Raw genomic sequence first — 20,400 nt, forward strand, 5'->3', positions numbered from 1 at the left:
AATAAAAAACAACAACTTCAAATTAACTTTGCATGTTAAAAACAAAATACAAAAAGAAAGCATACTTAGAAAACATACAAATAATATAGAATTGACTAGAAATGACAAAACTCCTAATTTGTGACTAATAAACCAAAAGGTTAACTTAACACAAAAAACTGACAAATAGCTCCTTAAGCCTGTATCTCTTCTTTTCAGGATTAAAAGTAAAAAATAGCCTATTTTGAACATATTTTGACGCAGAATAAGTGAATCTAAAGTTCTTGTATTAGAAGTCTGTGTTTTGTTTAACACGAGCACAATTCCTCTTGCAGATTAACGCACATTTAAGACCTACAATAGAATCAGAATCTGCGTCAAATATTTAATATTTATTTAAATATCAAATATTTACTTAAAGGTGCACTAAGCAACTTTTTATAGTCCGAAACAGGTTTTTGTGCGTGTAATTGATCTTTCAGTGACGCAGTGGCTGTATGGGTGGTTAGCTTAGCGCCTTCACTTTCCATCCCGGTGGCTCCTATGATGCTTCAGGATCAATTTTGTTTCAGGTTTTTTCACAGTTCAATCAGCAGTAAAACCTAAAAAAACAATTGATCCTGGAGTGTCCTACAGGCCATCAGGATGGCATGTAAAGGCACTATGCTAACCCCCAAAGCATCCACTGGGTCAAATATGCATTAATATCAACTTCTTTTCTCTTTTTTTTTACATAAAAAGTTGCATAGTGCACCTTTAAAGCAAAAGGAGGCTATTTTGAAGAGTTTTTTGTTTCAAACATAGTTCCATGTGTTAATTCATACATGAATGCCTTCAGTGCGAATCTACAATGAAAATAGGCTACATAAAAAACCATGTTGTTTTAAACACTGTTTTACCCCGCAAAACTTAAAACTAAACTAAACTAGACCAAACCTCAATGATGACTATTTTGCACATTTCATCTGTTTTTTCGAATAGATGATTTGGTGATTGTGTAGGCCTAACCTTTATGACACTTCTATAAGACTGAAAGAAGTGAGCAGGTTTCTAAGAAATGGAATGTGTGGACTCCTGCTGCATAATTATTTCCTTCGGGACATAAATAAAGTTGAACCTTGAACCTTGAAACCTGGTGGCAACACATGTGCAAGGGGATGTCAGGAGGAGAGGACGCATTGGGCAGGGTTGCTTAACTTTAATTATACTTTGCTTGTTTTGGTTGCATGTTTTTATTTTCATATTTGATTTGAAGTGTTTAAGTGCACCCCTGCCACAATGGTTTGACCCAAATTGCCCAGCCAATCAGAGACTGACATCTGAACGCAGTAATCAGCGAACTCCGTTCTTAAACACAAGGAAGTGAGACCGGAGGAGGGCAGTCACCGGTGGACGTGGGGACCGAGGGACAGCTCAACAGACCGGCACATCAACGCAGGAGGACAACCGGACAACGCAGCAGGACCGTGGACAACGCAGCAGGACCGTGGACAGTGGGCCGCAGCAGCAGCATGTGACACGCCATTACCAGCTAAGTGAAGGGACGAACCCATGATTGCCGCTTGTGTGTGCGTGTGGGCTGAGGGTTTGGGCGAGTAGTCTACTGACGGCCACTGTTACCATTTACAGCTGCACTGTCCTACTACTGCACGGAGGGGTGTTGCAGACCTGGGGAAGAGTCGCGGGACGTTTGCGGAGGCGAACTCGCATGATATGCCTGGAACCAGAGGAGTAAAGGGACGCACCCTGAGTTATCGACTGCCTGCGTATTTGCCCTTCAATCTGCCCCATACCAATTATTGCACTTTGTTGTTGTAGCTGACGGAGCATCAACACAGCTGAGAAGCGGGACCGGCGACTTGGCGCTGCTGTTTTCACTGGACTCGGACGGCTAGTACCTCTTGACTGGTCTCATCACTGGGGACTCGCATCCCCTAATTGTCATTGCCCCGGACGATCTTGGACCCCACTTTTTACCAACGTTTTTATAAGAACAATTTTTATGAACGGTTTTTATCCCTAGAAGACTTTTAAAAATAAACTTGTACATATTCTTCAACTGTGTATTGTGCTGTGTGGCCCGGGCTTGAACAAATTCAAACTGCGACATTTTGGCGTTGTTGGCAGTAGCCCTTACCACACGGCACAAACATGCCTGAAGCAAATAATGCACCTGTGGACATTCAGGCTGCACCGGCAGGCAACCAAGCTATGGTTAACACGATGGTTATGCCTTGGTTTATGGGGGTGCCCTGGGTGCCAAAATTTTCAGGGGAGTGTGATCAGGTGAAATTTGGAGAATGGGTTTGGCAAATTGAGGCCATGTTGAGAGCCCAAGGTCTCAGTGACCAACAAAAAGCAGACTTTGTCATTGGGGCACTAGAGGGCAGTGCACGCAGAGAAATTGTACTACTTGATCCCAACCTCAGAACTACTGCTGCACAAATTTTATCCCATTTAAAAGGTTTATATGGGAAACGGACTTCTTTAGCACAATTACGTGTCCAATTTTTTAAATGCCAGCAGCAGGAGGGAGAAAGCGTAGGGGCATTCATTTTACGTCTCCGTGAACTTTTTAGTAGGTGGAGAACAGAGGAGCCAGGTGGCAGTGCACAGGATGAAATCACTGCTCGTGACCAACTGATCCTGGGTCTGAGGGCAGGCCCCATCCAACAGGAGCTCCAGAGGCTGGTGCGGCGTGACCCCGACCTTACCTTCACCAGGGTCTGTGATGAAGCCCGCGCGTTAGAGGACGACCATGCTGGCTCAGAACAGGCTTGGACATCAAGGGTACAAACACCTATCACATCTACCCACACACCTAATGCCCCGTATGATTGGAAGGAAAAATTTAAAGCTGAAATACGCCAGGAAATGCAGGAACAACTGTCAATCCTAAGCAAAACTCTTGTTGACGAGCTTAAACAACAACTACTACCGAGTCAAGCCTACGCTCATCCTAATAACTCATTTAGGCGGAGACAGCCTGCAGCTCTGAGCCATACAACTGAATTCCAGTGGGACGATCAGGGGAGACCTATATGCAAACTGTGTAAACAAGTGGGTCATATTGTAAGATACTGTCCCAATAAAAAACAGTCACCACCTACTTTAAACTAGAACCCCCAGCCGCCGTAGGGCAGGTAGCTGGGGAAAAGTCACCGGAAATTTTAAAGGATAAGATGGTTGGCTCATGCCCAGGGGTAGAGATAATGGCTTCAGGTGTAAAAATTCCTTGTGTTCTGGACACTGGCTCCCAAGTGACATTGTTTTCAGAGACATTTTTCCATAAATGGTTTAATAATGTTCCCCTTCGGAGCACGGGAGAACTGAAATGGCTGACCCTTAAGGCTGCTAATGGACTACAAATTCCATATGTAGGCTATGTAGTCTTAGACTTTGAAGTGGCTGGAGTGGAAGTGCGGGACAAGGGCGCCATTATAGTAAAGGACTCATGCCTTGGAGCTGACAAGGCTATTCTCGGGATGAATGTCATATTTAGCTGCTGGGAGTCTTTGTTTCAAGGAAACCACCCTGGGACTACAGCCTTCAGAGTGACTGTAACCCCATCAGCTTACAACCACTGGGAGAGAGCCTTCGTAGTTTGTAACAGTGTGGCTCAACACCAGTTGACTGATGGGAAGATTGGTGTTGCTCGTCTGACCAAAAACACCACTATTGAGGTCCCACCACAAAGTGAGATGGTGGTGTGGGCAAATGTCTTGGGGACAGCACAGCTCCCTCACGGTGAGGTCCTGGTGGAAGGGACAACTGGGGGGACGGAGTGGCAAGTGGCACGGACGCTCTGCAGCTTCAAGGGGGGTAAGATACCTGTGAGAGTTCAAAATCTTAACCCTTACCCTGTCACCATTCCTCCAAGGCAGGCACTTGCTTCTGTTTTTCTGCTGTCATCTGAACAGATCTGTAATGAACAGGACCTGGTGTTGACTGCAACTGATCCAGGCACGGTGGAAGTGGACGTGAGAACAACCCTCGCCTCTCCACCATCAGACAACCCGGTGTGCACTCTACGTGGTGAAAACCTCAGCCCAGAACAACAACATAAGATGGATAACCTTCTGCGGCATTGGAGCTCAGTCTTTGCAGCCGATGAGGATGATTTTGGGCGTACCAGCGCAGTGTTGCATCAAATTCCCACAGGAACCGCACCACCAAGCAGAGAAAGGTACCGCCCTGTTCCTCCATCTCTGTATTCCGACTTGCGTAGCCTCCTACAAAACATGCTGGACCAAGGGGTTGTTAGAGAAAGCTCTAGTCCTTGGGCAGCCCCTATCGTCCTTGTGAAAAAGAAGGATGGGTCATGGCGTTTCTGTGTGGATTACAGAAAATTGAATGCGCTTACCCATAAGGACGCCTTCCCCTTGCCCAGGATTGAGGAATCCCTCACTTGCCTCAAACAAGCGTGTTGGTACTCCACCCTTGACCTCGCCAGCGGCTATTGGCAGGTAGAAATGGACCCAAAGGATAGGGAGAAAACCGCTTTCACCACTCCACTGGGCTTATATGAATTTGACAGAATGCCATTTGGCCTCTGTAATGCACCGGCCACTTTTCAACGGTTAATGCACCGATGTTTAGGTGGTATGGTACATGACTCCCTCCTGATCTATCTAGACGATGTCATTGTATTCTCACCCGATTTTGACTCCCATTTGTCTCATTTGGATCAGGTTTTCCAGCGTCTGTCGAAACATGGCCTTAAACTTCAACCACATAAATGCCATTTTTTTCAACGCAAAGTCAAATACTTGGGCCATGTTGTCAGCCAGGAAGGGGTATCAACAGACCCCGACAAGACTGCAGTGGTCCAACAGTGGAAGCCCCCGTGCACTGTAAAAGAAGTTAGATCATTTTTGGGTTTTGTGGGTTACTACAGGCGCTTCATTCCGGCCTTTGCCAAGATCGCTGCCCCGCTGCATGCCCTTTTGAGAGGATCTGCGGCTGTGAGCAAAAAGGAACAAAAGGTTACTTGGTCACCCGAGTGCCAAACAGCGTTTGAAAAACTTAAACTCTCCTTACTAAGTACACCCGTACTCGCTTATGCTGATTTTTCTAAACCTTTCCATCTCTACACAGATGCGAGTCTGGAGGGACTAGGTGCAGTCTTATCCCAGGTTCAGGAGGGACGTGAAAGGGTCATTGCATATGCCAGCAGGAGTCTGCACCCCACTGAAAAGAATGACCAAAACTACAGTTCTTTTAAACTGGAACTTTTGGCACTAAAGTGGGCCGTGACGGATAAGTTTAAGGACTATTTGCTAGGGGCCACTTTTACAGCTTTCACTGACAATAACCCATTAGTCCATTTAGATACCGCTCAGTTGGGTGCAGTTGAGCAAAGGTGGGCGGCAAAGCTCTCAAATTACCAATTTATAATTAAGTACAGACCTGGCGTGGCAAATAAGAATGCTGACATTTTGTCCAGGCTTCCACAGAACTGTAGACCCGGCACAAGTGTTGACTCTAATCCTGTGACTGCAAAGCTTGACGAAGTGACTGAATGGCGTGAAAACCAGCAGAAGGATGAAGCACTCAGGCTGGTTTGTGCATGGCTCCAGCAGGACATGAGACCCCTCAAAGAGGTGAGACTTGCAGCGCCACAATTGGCCAGAAGCCTTCTTAGACACTGGGACAAGCTCCAATTGAACCAAGGTCTTCTTCGGCGTGCTATAAAAGATCCTCTAACAGGTGAAATTTTCCATCAAATAGTCGTTCCCCCGGTATGCCAGCATCTACTGTGGGAACGCTATCATTCCTCCTGTGGACACATGGGAGCTAATCGGATTGAGGCATCATTGAGAAGATCGTTCTTTTGGCCACATATGGGGGAGGATGTACGCAAGTGGACAATGCAGTGTACCGCCTGCTGTGAACACAAAGCCGGGCCAGAGGTAAGAGCACCCCTCCAGCCCATACAGTCCTCTTACCCCATGGAAACGGTGGCCATTGACTTTCTGTCCTTAGGAAACCCCCAAAGCCCCTATCCGTATGTCTTGGTGATGACTGATCTATTCTCAAGATTTGGGTGGGCCGTGCCAACAAAGGATCAAACTGCAGTCACCACAGCCCAAGCCCTTTGGCGACATGTGATCCAAATATGGGGCTGTCCCGAAAGAATCCTGTCTGATAGAGGATCAGCATTTGAATCCACTGTACTCCAGCAACTTTGCAATCTTTACGGCTGCAAGAAGGTACGAACTACGCCCTACCATCCGCAGGGTAATGGTGCCTGCGAACGTTTTAATCAGACTCTGTTAACCTTGTTGGCCTCCTTGAGTGATGAGGAGAAAGTGAGATGGACAGACAGCCTACCTGCTTTGCTCTTCACATATAACAACACCGCACACAGTAGCACTGGCCTCACCCCTCATTTTGTTTTGACAGGACGCCACGCCCGGCTTCCGGTAGAGATGGCCACAGGAGCTCCAACAGAGTCCCAAGCCTACAACATGCATGACTGGATTGCTAATCATCACCGGACACTGACTAAAGCTTATAAACATGTTATTGCGCGAACAAAAGCACAACAACAAAAGGATAAGGACAGGTATGACAGGAGAGCTCAGAATGTACCTCTACTCCCAGGAGAAAGGGTACTGCTCAGAAACTTCCGTCGCCATGACCAGGGCAAGTTGGCTCCCCGTTGGCAACGGTCACCCTACGTTGTTGTGTCCCAACTCCACCCTGATTCGCCTGCATATGAAATTCGGCCTGAAGGACATATGGGGCCTATAAAGACTATGCATCGCAATAACCTCAGACCATGCCCAGTAGAACCCGGGGAGCAGTCGGTTACTGAGCCTGCCCAATCGATACGCTCTGTGCCACCAAATTCTATGCCACTTTTCCTACCTGTTATGTTACCTGTTGCAGAGACTTGTCCGGCACCCGAGCCAGAAGGAAATGTACAATTGCCAGCACCAGGGCCCCCTCACGAGCAGCCACCCGTAAGACGCTCCCAACGTCAGAATTTGGGCAATCCACCATTACGGTACAGAGTGCAGTCGCTGTAGTAGTCGGGACGACTATCTAAAAACTGGGGGGAGATGTCAGGAGGAGAGGACGCATTGGGCAGGGTTGCTTAACTTTAATTATACTTTGCTTGTTTTGGTTGCATGTTTTTATTTTCATATTTGATTTGAAGTGTTTAAGTGCACCCCTGCCACAATGGTTTGACCCAAATTGCCCAGCCAATCAGAGACTGACATCTGAACGCAGTAATCAGCGAACTCCGTTCTTAAACACAAGGAAGTGAGACCGGAGGAGGGCAGTCACCGGTGGACGTGGGGACCGAGGGACAGCTCAACAGACCGGCACATCAACGCAGGAGGACAACCGGACAACGCAGCAGGACCGTGGACAACGCAGCAGGACCGTGGACAGTGGGCCGCAGCAGCAGCATGTGACACGCCATTACCAGCTAAGTGAAGGGACGAACCCATGATTGCCGCTTGTGTGTGCGTGTGGGCTGAGGGTTTGGGCGAGTAGTCTACTGACGGCCACTGTTACCATTTACAGCTGCACTGTCCTACTACTGCACGGAGGGGTGTTGCAGACCTGGGGAAGAGTCGCGGGACGTTTGCGGAGGCGAACTCGCATGATATGCCTGGAACCAGAGGAGTAAAGGGACGCACCCTGAGTTATCGACTGCCTGCGTATTTGCCCTTCAATCTGCCCCATACCAATTATTGCACTTTGTTGTTGTAGCTGACGGAGCATCAACACAGCTGAGAAGCGGGACCGGCGACTTGGCGCTGCTGTTTTCACTGGACTCGGACGGCTAGTACCTCTTGACTGGTCTCATCACTGGGGACTCGCATCCCCTAATTGTCATTGCCCCGGACGATCTTGGACCCCACTTTTTACCAACGTTTTTATAAGAACAATTTTTATGAACGGTTTTTATCCCTAGAAGACTTTTAAAAATAAACTTGTACATATTCTTCAACTGTGTATTGTGCTGTGTGGCCCGGGCTTGAACAAATTCAAACTGCGACAGGTACAGATAAAAAATTATCTTGTTCGCCTTTTTTGACGCACGACAGCCAAGGAGGAAGAAGAAGGAGGGTGTGGCATTTCTGGATTGAACAGTTGATTTACTGAGTTGATTCAGTTGCTTTCACAGCGAGGCCATGGCTTCACCGCGTGTCTCTGAAGACCTGACCTGCTCCATCTGCCTGTCGGTGTTCACGGAGCCGGTGATGCTCCTGTGTGGACACTCGTTCTGCAGAGAGTGTATCAGCGTGTCTCTGGACAAACAGAAGAACTGTCCGGTGTGTCGTGCCTCAGTGGACACAGAGGGACAGTCTCTTCTGACCAACCATGTCCTGAAGAGTCTGGTGGAGAAAACCAAGCAGAAACTACAGTACAGACATGACAAAGAGGTAAGAGAGGGTTCTGAATCTGGTGGGATGCATTTTGTGATTAGCCTGTGGCATTTTTTACCTGTAAATAGCTTATTTAGTTCACTTTCACAACTTGTGAATGGGAGGAACATGCTCAAGTGGATATATACCCGACGAACAAATAGCATAAGCGCACAAACTGTAAATATTACAAAACTGCCTCTTTTATTTGAAGATTAACACGCTACCTCTCTCCTCTCCTCTCTCTAGGAAGCTGAGTTTTTGTGCCCTGAACATGACGAGAAGCTGAAGCTGTACTGCATCACCGACCAACAGCTCGCGTGTGTGATCTGCAGAGACTCACAGAAACATGAGTCACACAAATTCAAACCTGTGAGTGAAGCTGCTGCTCTGGTGCGAGGAGAGCTGCAGAATATAGCTCAAAAGATATCTGCAGATACTGACGCTCTGGAGACCCTGGTCCAGTCACAGAAGGGGGAGGTGGACAGCACCAAGCGGCGATCTGGAGAGCTGAAATCACTGATCAGTCAGAAATTTAGAGAAATGTACAAGTTTCTGAAGAAGAGGGAAAAAGAGCTCACTGTTAAAGTGAATTCTGATGAGGAAGCCGGTCTAAACAAGATGAGCAAGAAGCTGCGTGACATGGAAGCCGCCATCGCTGAGAACAGGAAGCTGGAGGAAACGGTGACATCTGCTCTAAAAATAGAAGACCATGAGCGTTTCCTGAAGACGTGGTCTATGGAGAAGGAAGCCAAGGCGGTCATGTGTTCCTTCAAGCCCAAAAGAGGAGACTTCCAGGTACAGAAGATTGAACTGTCCCTGGGGCCGTACGAGAGCCACCTGCAGCTGTTTGTGTGGAAGGAGATGCTTCAGGTGGCGACGCCCCGAGAGGAACAGCTGCTTCTGAAAAATGACCAACCCAGCCTGATGGTGTCTCAGGATCAGCGCAGTGCAACATTGAATCAACTGCAGGAAACTAGTCAACACTGTAGCAGTTGTTACAACAGCCCCTCACGTCACCATTGTTGTGGTGTACATAGTTATGTCATGCGGAATCAACAGCCCAGCTCCACACAAAGCACAGCCACATTTGCAGGGCAGCATTACTGGGAGGTTTATGTGGGTCAACATGGTTGTTGGCAGTTGGGTGTACCTGATATTTACTTGGGTCACAATGCTGGTACCTTTTACATCTACACTTCAGGGCGCTCCACAGTTCTAACAGTTCAAGGCAAACCTCAGAAAATTGGGATCTACCTGAACTGCCCAAGAAAGGAGTTGTCCTTCTACAACGCAGATAACATGGAGCACATCCACACTGCGAGCTTAGCTAATGTCTCCTTCCCAGTGTCAGCGCACTTCACGTTGGGTTACCCCGGCTCTAATAATGACCCCCTGGTGATATGTCGATACTGAGACGCACAAAAAGCCTTAACCCTGACCTCAAATACTTCAGATTTGAGACCTCACCAGGTCGTCAAAAAGGATGATCCCGGCATGTTTGTTTTTGCTTTGACAGTTTAGTTTTTTGCTATTGTGAAATACGGCAACATGTAACCTGTAATATTGTGTAGGCCTAGCGCAGCTGTGAATGTTTTGCAATAAAAGTTTAATAAAATGTTTGAGAGGTTTATTTTTTTTCAAACAGGACCCATTGGTTTTGTACTTTGACCTTTTTCTTATTCCTGAGGTTGGGAGTCTTAAAAAGTATAAACTCAACACTGGGTACAGTAGCTACAGGGCAAAAATGTTAGAGACGTCCCACTTTCTTCAATATTTCCAGATAAATTGTGGTTAAAAAAAATAAATGTAGGTTGGAAATGTACCACTATTTTATTTTATTTTTTATTTTTATTTTTTTTTCACTTTTTAAATTTTTTTTTTAATATACCCCACCCCCGAGCTGAAATGGAAACACAACTCTGAAAGGTTAAATCTGAGGTTACCTTGGTTCTTCCATGTCTGTCATAATGGTAGGCCTACAGCAGGGACACTACTAACTATTTTAACTTAAATAAAAGAATTAAAGTACCTCCACAGCACAACTGGCAAAATATTACCTGGTTTGATGAACCCAAAGTTGAATAGTTTGGGAGGAACACGCAACGTCATGTGTGAGGAAAAATGGGACAGCACCAACATCAAAACCCTCTCCTCACTGTGAAGTTGGTGCAGGAGCATCATGGTGTGGGGCTGTTTTGTTGCCTCAGGGCCTGAACCTGCTATCATCAATTCAATGGTACGCACAAGTAAAAGGCCGAAAAATGCACTCAAAAAAGTACAATTGTCACAGGTTTGTATTGTAAATGAGAGGTGGTAATGTAACCAACAAAAAAATACTGAGGTAAAACTATAAATAGGAAACATTTATTTGAAAAATGCAATAAAACAAAGTGATTTTACTGAATTTGTGCTTTTTTCTGTGATGAGCGATTTACAACTTTGCAGCCTTTCGCCACCCTGGTGTACAAACATTTACTTACATAAAACGCTATACTTTACACTATAAAATCTACATTTTTCAATATTTTGTTCCCACTTATTTTGTTTGTGTGTGGGATAAATCTCATGAACTACTTTATATGTTATGTTATGTAACATTTAATACATTTCTAGATTTTAACTGTAAAAATCCAAATTTCAACACATAAAGCTAAAAACTTAGAAACTTGCACTTAAAAGGAGGGCGGAGCCTTGTATGTGTCAAAGAGGTGAATTAAAATAGTTTATATTTATATTTTTTCATTAGCGGCTGATTCTTTATTTGAACAATGCAATGGCTGGAACAGCCCCATTGACTTCCATTATACATGTTTTTCTTTCCTCTTGTGCAGTTTAAAACCATGGATTTTAAAATGTCCGCATTTCAATTAGAAGAAAGGAGTGAAATTTGAGATAAAATCATTTTTCCCCCAATAGAATATAATGGAAATATGGTATTTGTCATGGACTTTACATACATTTTTATATACTACACAAAATATTACCTTCGAAGTCAAATTTGCTTAAGTTTGTTGAACAGAGTGATAGACATGAAAATCAAGAAAATCAAGTGTTCTATCTATCTAATCTCTTCGATTTAAAGATAGGGACTTGGTATTGCCAACCTGACGGCATTATCTCAAAATATTATATGTTATTATATTTTATTTTTTTCATTTCATTTCATTTTCATTTTATTTATTTATTTCATTCAAAAGTGATGTTATGCAATCACAATAAAACCGCCAGCACAGTATGAATGAAACGGAGCAGAGGAGAAGAACAAGTCTTATAATATCTGCCCCTTTTTTACACATTTTACACATATATAAAAATTCAACATAAAAATATTGCTGACCCAAGGAAAGGACAGACTAGATATTATTTTTGGAGACGGGACAAACGTGATATCCATTTATAGGCCACAAGAATAAAGTAGTAGTACAGTAGAAGGCCTACCGTCAAAAATTGGGAAACACTTTTTATGTGTCAGCTTTTCTTTATTTTTGTTCGTTTTATGTTTTAAATTTCTTAAAAATTGCCACACTTTGGCATTTTCTCAAAGAGCTTCACAAGGTCGTCCCTGAAATGGTCTAACAGTCTGTGAAGTGAAAACCATTTCTGGTGACTGCATTGTAAAGCTCACTGAGAAAATGTCAAAAGTGCAAAGCAGTAATCAAAGGAAAAGGCGGCTATTTTTAAGAATCTGTTTGACTTTTTTTGGTTTCAAACATAAATCCCTCTATGTACACATACACTCTACAATGTGAATAGTCTTGAAATAAATAATAAACAAAAAAACAAACATTTATCTGCTGTTTCGATTAGATCATTAGATTGTGTAGGCCTCACCTTTATGACACTTTTATAAGACCGAAAGAAGTGAGCAGGTTTACATTTCTGAAAAATGAAAACCTAGTGGCAACACATCTACAAAGGTAGGGCTACAAAACTACATGTTCACCTTTCAAAACAGGTGTGCCTGAATTTTACTTGCAAACTAGCCAAAGAGGGTGTGGCATTTCTGGGAAATCTGCCTCTGGATTGAACAGCAGATTTACTGAGTTGATTCAGTTGCTTTCACAGCGAGGCCATGGCTTCACCGTGTGTCTCTGAAGACCTGACCTGCTCCATCTGCCTGTCGGTGTTCACGGAGCCGGTGATGCTCCTGTGTGGACACTCGTTCTGCAGAGAGTGTATCAGCGTGTCTCTGGACAAACAGAAGAACTGTCCGGTGTGTCGAGCCTCAGTGGACACAGAGGGACAGTCTCTGCTGACCAACCATGTCCTGAAGAGTCTGGTGGAGAAAACCAAGCAGAAGCTACAGTACAGACATGACAAAGAGGTAGGAGAGGGTTTTGAATCTGGTGGGATGCACTTGGTGAGTAGTTAACTTATGTAGTTAACTTTCACGACGGAAATAGTATAATAACTAACTGTAAATATGACAAAAGCTGCCTTTTTTATTTGAAGATTAACTCTCTCTTTCTCTCTCGTTCTTTCTCTTTTATTCTTTCTTTCTTTCTATCTATCTATCTATCTATCTATCTATCTATCTATCTATCTATCTATCTATCTATCTATCTATCTATCTATCTATCTTTCTCTTCTCTCTCTCTTCCTTTCTATCTTTCTCTCCCTCCGTCTCTCTCTCCTCTCTGTCTGTCTGTCTTTCTCTCTCACCCTCCCTCCCTCCCTCTCTCTCTCTTCTTTCTTACTTTCTTTCTCTCTTTTTATTTGTCTCTCTCTCTCTCACTCATCTTCCTCTTTTTCTCTAGGAAGCTGAGTTTTTGTGCCCTGAACATGACGAGAAGCTGAAGTTGTACTGCATCACGGACCAACAGCTCGTATGTGTGATCTGCAGAGACTCACAGAAACACCAGTCGCACAAATTCAAACCTGTGAGTGAAGCCGCTGCCGTGGTGCGAGGAGAGCTTCAGAATCTAGTTCAAAAGATATCTGCAGATACTGACGCTCTGGAGACCCTGGTCCAGTCACAGAGGGAGGAGGTGGACAGCACCAAGCGGCGATCTGGAGAGCTGAAATCACTGATCAGTCAGAAATTTAGGGAAATGAACAAGTTTCTGAAGAAGAGGGAAAAAGAGCTCACTGTTAAAGTGAATTCTGATGAGGAAGCCGGTCTAAACAAGATGAGCGAGACTCTGCGTGACATGGAAGCCGCCATTGCTGAGAACAGGAAGCTGGAGGAAACGGTGACGTCTGCTCTAAAAATACAAGACCATGAGCGTTTCCTGAAGTTGTGGGCTATGGAGAAGGAAGCCAAGGCGGTCATGTGTTCCTTCAAGCCCAAAGGTGGAGACTTCCAGGTGCAGAAGGTTGAACTGTCCCTGGGGCCGTACGAGAGCCACCTGCAGATGTTCGTGTGGAAGGAGATGCTTCAGGTGGTGACGCCCCGAGAGGAACAGCTGCTTCTGAAAAATGACCAACCCAGCCTGATGGTGTCTCAGGATCAGCGCAGTGCAACATTGAATCAACTGCAGGAAATGCGTCAACACTGTGACGCTTGTTACAGCAGGCACTCACATCACCATTGTAATGGTGTACGTAGTTATGTCATGCAGAATCAACAACCCAGCTCCACACAAAGCACAGCCACATTTGCAGGGCAGCATTACTGGGAGGTTTATGTGGGTCACCATGGTTGTTGGCAGTTGGGTGTACCTGATATTTACTTGAGTCACAATGCTGGTACCTTTCAAATCTACACTTCAGGGCGCTCCACAGTTCTAACAGTTCAAGGCAAACCTCAGAAAATTGGGATCTACCTGAACTGCCCCAGAAAGGAGTTGTCCTTCTACAACGCAGACAACATGGAGCACATCCACACTGCGAGCTTAGCTAATGTCTCCTTCCCAGTGTCAGCGCACTTCATGTTGGGTTACTCCGGCTCTAATAATGACCCCCTGGTGATATGTCGATACTGAGACACACAAAAAGCCTTAACACTGACGTCAAATACTTAAGATTTTAAGACCTCACCAGGTCGTCAAAAAGGATGATCCCCGACATATTTGTTTTTGCTTTGACAGTTTAGTTTTTTGCTATTGTGAAATACGGCAACTGTGAATGTTTTGCAATAAAAGTTTAATAAAATGTTTGAGAGGGTTTTTTTTCAAACAGGACCCATTGATTTTGTACTTTGACCTTTTTCTTGAGGTTCGGAGTCTTATAAAGTATGAACTAAAAACTGGGTACAGTACAGGGCAAAAATGTTAGAGACGTCCCACTTTTTCTTCAATATTCGCCATGGCGACGTGAAAACAGGAAGTGACCTCCCTCTCTCCTGGTGCAGCTGAATTGTTGGCCTTTTTCAGTGAATTGTTTGCCTTTTTCAGCGAACCACGTTGTTTTTCTGGATACTTTTGTACGTCTTTACCGTGTTTTTGTGGAGGTTTGGTGGATTTGTTTACTTTGAGAGTCCAAAATGGTCCTGAAGAAAGCAGCTTTTTGAAGGTAAACAAACTGCTAGCTTATCAGCTCAACCCATTTGAGATCTACAACCATCTTCTTCTGAGACACTGAACAGTGAAGAGGCACCAAGAGCCCCCACACCTGCAGCACGGAGGAGGCGTCACAAGAGGAGCTACAGGAAACAACAAAAGGGACCAACGAGGAGATGGTGATAGACTGTGGAGGGAGCTGTGCAGGAGGAAGAGGAAGGACGAGGTGGAGCTGACCAGTGCAGGACACCACGCTCTGAGACGGGGACAAGCCCAGGAGGCGGTGCACCGTTTCAGATGATCAGAGGAGACAGAGGCAGCTACAGTTTCTCCATCCTCCAAGGTCATGCGGGTGGAGTGGCTGAAGGACAACGAGATCATGGACCCGGCCGAGGAACTTCTACATCACCGTGGACCACAACCTGATCATCAAGCAGGCGCGTCTGTCCCACACGGCCAACTACACCTGTGTGGCCAAGAACATCGTGGCCAAGCGCAAGAGCTCCACCGCCGTGGTCATCGTCTACGGATTTCCCATCAACCAGTGCTCCTCCTGTGACCAAAACAGTGAAGATGGCGGCCGCGACACAACCATCTTTCACCAAAGTGCACTGAATGGGTGCTGCTGCCGGATGCTCTCTCATCGAATGCAATTTCTCCGTCTGTGAGATCAATAAAGTACCATCTTATCTTATCTTATCTTATCTTATTTTCAGATAAATTGTGGTTAAAAAAACAAATGTACGTTGGAAATGTACCACTATTTTATTTATTTATTTATTATTATTTTTCACTTAAAAATAAATAAATAAATAATATACCCCACCCCAGAGCTGAAATGGAAACACAACTCTGAAAGGTTAAATCTGAGGTTTCCTTGATTCTTCCATGTCTGTCATAATGGTAGGCCTACAGCAGGGACACTACTAAATATTTTAACTTTAATAAAATAATTAAAGTACCTCCACAGCACAACTGGCAAAAAATTACCTGGTTTGATGAACCCAAAGTTGAATAGTTTGGGAGGAACACGCAACGTCATGTGTGAGGAAAAATGGAACAGCACCAACATCAAAACCCTCTCCTCACTGTGAAGTTGGTGCAGGAGCATCATGGTGTGGGGCTGTTTTGTTGCCTCAGGGCCTGAACCTGCTATCATCAATTCAATGGTACGCACAAGTAAAAGGCCGAAAAATTTACTCAAAAAAGTACAATTGTCACAGGTTTGTATTGTAAATGAGAGGTGGTAATGTAACCAACAAAAAAATACTGAGGTAAAACTATAAATAGGAAACATTTATTTGAAAAATGCAATAAAACAAAGTGATTTTACTGAATTTGTGTTTTTTTCTGTGATGAGCGATTTACAACTTTGCAGCCTTTCGCCACCCTGGTGGACAAACATTTACTTACATAAAACACTATACTTTACACTATAAAATCTACATTATTCAATATTTTGTTCCCACTTATTTTGTTTATGTGTGGGATAAATCTCATGAACTACTTTATATGTTATGTTATGTAACATTTAATACATTTCTAGATTTTAACTGTAAAAATCCAAATTTCAACACATAAAGCTAAAAACTTAGAAACTTGCACTTAAAAGGAGGGCGGAGCCTTGTATGTGTCAAAGAGGTGAATTAAAATAGTTTATATTTATATTTTTTCATTAGCGGCTGATTCTTTATTCGAACAATGCAATGGCTGGAACAGCCCCATTGACTTCCATTATACATGTTTTTCTTTCCTCTTGTACAGTTTAAAACTATGGATTTTAAAATGTCCGCATTTCAATTAGAAGAAAGGAGTGAAATTTGACATTTTTATTGTATTTCATCAGATTGGATCTTATTTCCATTGTAGGCACATAAATAAAATCACTTTATTTTTCCCCCCAATAGAATATAATGGAAATATGGTATTTGTAATGGACTTTACTTACATTTTTATATACTACACAAAATATTACCTTTGAAGTCAAATTTGCTTCAGTTTGTTGAACAGAGTGAGAGACATGAAAATCAAGAAAGTGTTTATCTATTCGATTTAAAGATGACTTAAAGGGATGATTTAAAGGGACTTGGTATTGACAACCTGACGGCATTATCTCAAAATATTATATTTTATTTTACACATATATAAAAATTCAACATAAAAATATTGCTGACCCAAGGAAAGGACAGACTAGATATTATTTTTGGAGACGGGACAAACGTGATCTCCATTTATAGGCCACAAGAATAAAGTAGTAGTACAGTAGTAGGCCTACCGTCAAAAATTGGGAAACACTTTTTATGTGTCAGCTTTTCTTTATTTTTGTTCGTTTTATGTTTTAAATTCTTAAAAATTGCCACACTTTGGCGTTTTCTCAAAGAGCTTCACAAGGTCGTCCCTGAAATGGTCTAACAGTCTGTGAAGTGAAAACCATTTCTGGTGACTGCATTGTAAAGCTCACTGAGAAAATGTCAAAAGTGCAAAGCAGTTATCAAAGGAAAAGGCGGCTATTTTCAAGAATCTGTTTGACTTTTTTTGGTTTCAAACATAAATCCCTCTATGTACACATACACTCTACAATGTGAATAGTCTTGAAATAAATAATAAACAAAAAAACAAACATTTATCTGCTGTTTCGATTAGATCATTAGATTGTGTAGGCCTCACCTTTATGACACTTTTATAAGACCGAAAGAAGTGAGCAGGTTTACATTTCTGAAAAATGAAAACCTAGTGGCAACACATCTACAAAGGTAGGGCTACAAAACTACATGTTCACCTTTCAAAACAGGTGTGCCTGAATTTTACTTGCAAACTAGCCAAAGAGGGTGTGGCATTTCTGGGAAATCTGCCTCTGGATTGAACAGTTGATTTACTGAGTTGATTCAGTTGCTTTCACAGCGAGGCCATGGCTTCACCGTGTGTCTCTGAAGACCTGACCTGCTCCATCTGCCTGTCGGTGTTCACGGAGCCGGTGATGCTCCTGTGTGGACACTCGTTCTGCAGAGAGTGTATCAGCGTGTCTCTGGACAAACAGAAGAACTGTCCAGTGTGTCGAGCCTCAGTGGACACAGAGGGACAGTCTCTTCTAACCAACCATGTCCTGAAGAGTCTGGTGGAGAAAACCAAGCAGAAACTACAGTACAGACATGACAAAGAGGTAAGAGAGGGTTTTGAATCTGGTGGGATACATTTTGTGATTAGCCTGTGGCATTTTTTACCTGTAAATAGCTTATTTAGTAGCGCACAAACTGTAAATATTACAAAACTGCCTCTTTTATTTGAATATTAACACGCTACCTCTCCCTCTCTCTAGGAAGCTGAGTTTTTGTGCCCTGAACATGACGAGAAGCTGAAGCTGTACTGCATCACCGACCAACAGCTCGCGTGTGTGATCTGCAGAGACTCACAGAAACATGAGTCACACAAATTCAAACCTGTGAGTGAAGCTGCTGCTCTGGTGAGAGCAGAGATGCAGAATATAGCTCAAAAGATATCTGCAGATACTGACGCTCTGGAGACCCTGGTCCAGTCACAGAGGGAGGAGGTGGACAGCACCAAGCAGCGATCTGGAGAGCTGAAATCACTGATAAGTCAGAAATTTAGGGAAATGTACAAGTTTCTGAAGAAGAGGGAAAAAGAGCTCCCTGTTAAAGTGAATTTTGATGAGGAAGCCGGTCCAAACCAGATGAGCGAGAAGCTGCGTGACATGGAAACCGCCATTGCTGAGAACAGGAAGCTGGAGGAAACCGTGACGTTTGCTCTGCAAATGCAAGACCATGAGCGATTCCTGAAGACGTGGTCTATGGAGAAGGAAGCCAAGGCGGTCATGTGTTCCTTCAAGCCCAAAGGTGGAGACTTCCAGGTACAGAAGATTGAACTGTCCCTGGGGCCGTACGAGAGCCACCTGCAGCTGTTTGTGTGGAAGGAGATGCTTCAGGCGGCGACGCCCCGAGAGGAACAGCTGCTTCTGAAAAAGGACCAACCCAGCCTGATGGTGTCTCAGGATCAGCGCAGTGCAACATTGAATCAACTGCAGGAAACTAGTCAACACTGTGGGGGTTGTCGCAGAGGTCGCTCAGGTTATGGATATTGTTGTGGTGTATATAGTTATGTGCAGAATAAACAACCCAGCTCTACACAAAGCACAGATTCATTTGCAGGGCAGCATTACTGGGAGGTTTATGTGGGTCAACATAGTAATTGGCAGTTGGGTGTACCTGATATTTACTTGAGTCACAATGCCGGTACCTTTCACATCTACACTTCAGGGCGCTCCACAGTTCTAGAAGTTCAAGGCAAACCCCAGAAAATTGGGATCTACCTGAACTGCCCCAGAAAGGAGTTGTCCTTCTACAACGCAGATAACATGGAGCACATCCACACTGCGAGCTTAGCTAATGTCTCCTTCCCAGTGTCAGCGCACTTCACATTGGGTTACCCCGGCTCTAATAATGACCCCCTGGTGATATGTCGATACTGAGACACACAAAAAGCGTTAACCCTGACCTCAAATACTTCAGATTTGAGACCTCACCAGGTCGTCAAAAAGGATGATCCCGGCATGTTTGTTTTTGCTTTGACAGTTTAGTTTTTTGCTATTGTGAAATACGGCAACATGTAACCTGTAATATTGTGTAGGCCTAGCGCAGCTGTGAATGTTTTGCAATAAAAGCTTAATAAAATGTTTGAGAGGTTTATTTTTTTTCAAACAGGACCCATTGGTTTTGTACTTTGACCTTTTTCTTATTCCTGAGGTTGGGAGTCTTAAAAAGTATAAACTCAACACTGGGTACAGTAGCTACAGGGCAAAAATGTTAGAGACGTCCCACTTTCTTCAATATTTCCAGATAAATTGTGGTTAAAAAATAAATGTAGGTTGGAAATGTACCACTATTTTATTTTTTATTTATTTATTTATTTTTTTCACTTTAAAAAAAAAAAAATTTAATATAGCCTACCCCACCCCAGAGCTGAAATGGAAACACAACTCTGAAAGGTTAAATCTGAGGTTTCCTTGATTCTTCCATGTCTGTCATAATGGTAGGCCTACAGCAGGGACACTACTAACTATTTTAACTTTAATAAAATAATTAAAGTACCTCCACAGCACAACTGGCAACATATTACCTGGTTTGATGAACCCAAAGTTGAATAGTTTGGGAGGAACACGCAACGTCATGTGTGAGGAAAAATGGGACAGCACCAACATCAAAACCCTCTCCTCACTGTGAAGTTGGTGCAGGAGCATCATGGTGTGGGGCTGTTTTGTTGCCTCAGGGCCTGAACCTGCTATCATCAATTCAATGGTACGCACAAGTAAAAGGCCGAAAAATTTACTCAAAAAAGTACAATTGTCACAGGTTTGTATTGTAAAATGAGAGGTGGTAATGTAACCAACAAAAAAATACTGAGGTAAAACTATAAATAGGAAACATTTATTTGAAAAATGCAATAAAACAAAGTGATTTTACTGAATTTGTGTTTTTTTCTGTTATGAGCGATTTACACCTTTGCAGCCTTTCGCCACCCTGGTGTACAAACATTTACTTACATAAAACACTATACTTTACACTATAAAATCTACATTA

The 20,400-nt window shown here is 43.6% G+C and overlaps 3 protein-coding genes and 1 long non-coding RNA gene across 4 annotated transcripts; all 4 read left to right on the forward strand.

Moving 5' to 3' along the window:
- Positions 1-3,652: 3,652 nt before the first annotated feature.
- LOC306974275 lies at positions 3,653-4,834 on the forward strand. Its single transcript, XR_013793617.1, has 3 exons — positions 3,653-3,801; positions 3,915-4,165; positions 4,671-4,834. It is a non-coding gene; the product is annotated as an uncharacterized lncRNA (long non-coding RNA).
- A 3,287-nt stretch (positions 4,835-8,121) lies between these two features.
- Positions 8,122-9,782, forward strand: LOC306973438 (nuclear factor 7, brain-like; the record flags this gene model as incomplete). The annotated part of the gene is made up of 2 exons (XM_079570361.1): positions 8,122-8,384; positions 8,616-9,782. The coding sequence occupies exons 1-2, from the start codon at positions 8,133-8,135 to the stop codon at positions 9,780-9,782; spliced, it is 1,419 nt and encodes a 472-aa protein (XP_079426487.1). The 5' UTR covers positions 8,122-8,132.
- A 2,651-nt stretch (positions 9,783-12,433) lies between these two features.
- Positions 12,434-14,310, forward strand: LOC306973439 (nuclear factor 7, brain-like). The gene is made up of 2 exons (XM_079570362.1): positions 12,434-12,693; positions 13,127-14,310. Exons 1-2 carry the CDS (start codon positions 12,442-12,444, stop codon positions 14,291-14,293), a joined length of 1,419 nt encoding a protein of 472 aa, XP_079426488.1. The 5' UTR covers positions 12,434-12,441; the 3' UTR covers positions 14,294-14,310.
- Positions 14,311-17,707: 3,397 nt separating this feature from the next.
- LOC306973440 (nuclear factor 7, brain-like) lies at positions 17,708-19,292 on the forward strand (the record flags this gene model as incomplete). Its single annotated transcript, XM_079570363.1, has 3 exons — positions 17,708-17,969; positions 18,126-18,825; positions 19,081-19,292. The coding sequence occupies exons 1-3, from the start codon at positions 17,718-17,720 to the stop codon at positions 19,290-19,292; spliced, it is 1,164 nt and encodes a 387-aa protein (XP_079426489.1). The 5' UTR covers positions 17,708-17,717.
- Between the last annotated feature and the right edge of the window lie 1,108 nt (positions 19,293-20,400).

Source organism: Gobius niger (assembly GCF_951799975.1).
Source record: "Gobius niger genome assembly, chromosome: 14".
NCBI classification, from domain to species: Eukaryota; Metazoa; Chordata; class Actinopteri; order Gobiiformes; family Gobiidae; genus Gobius; species Gobius niger.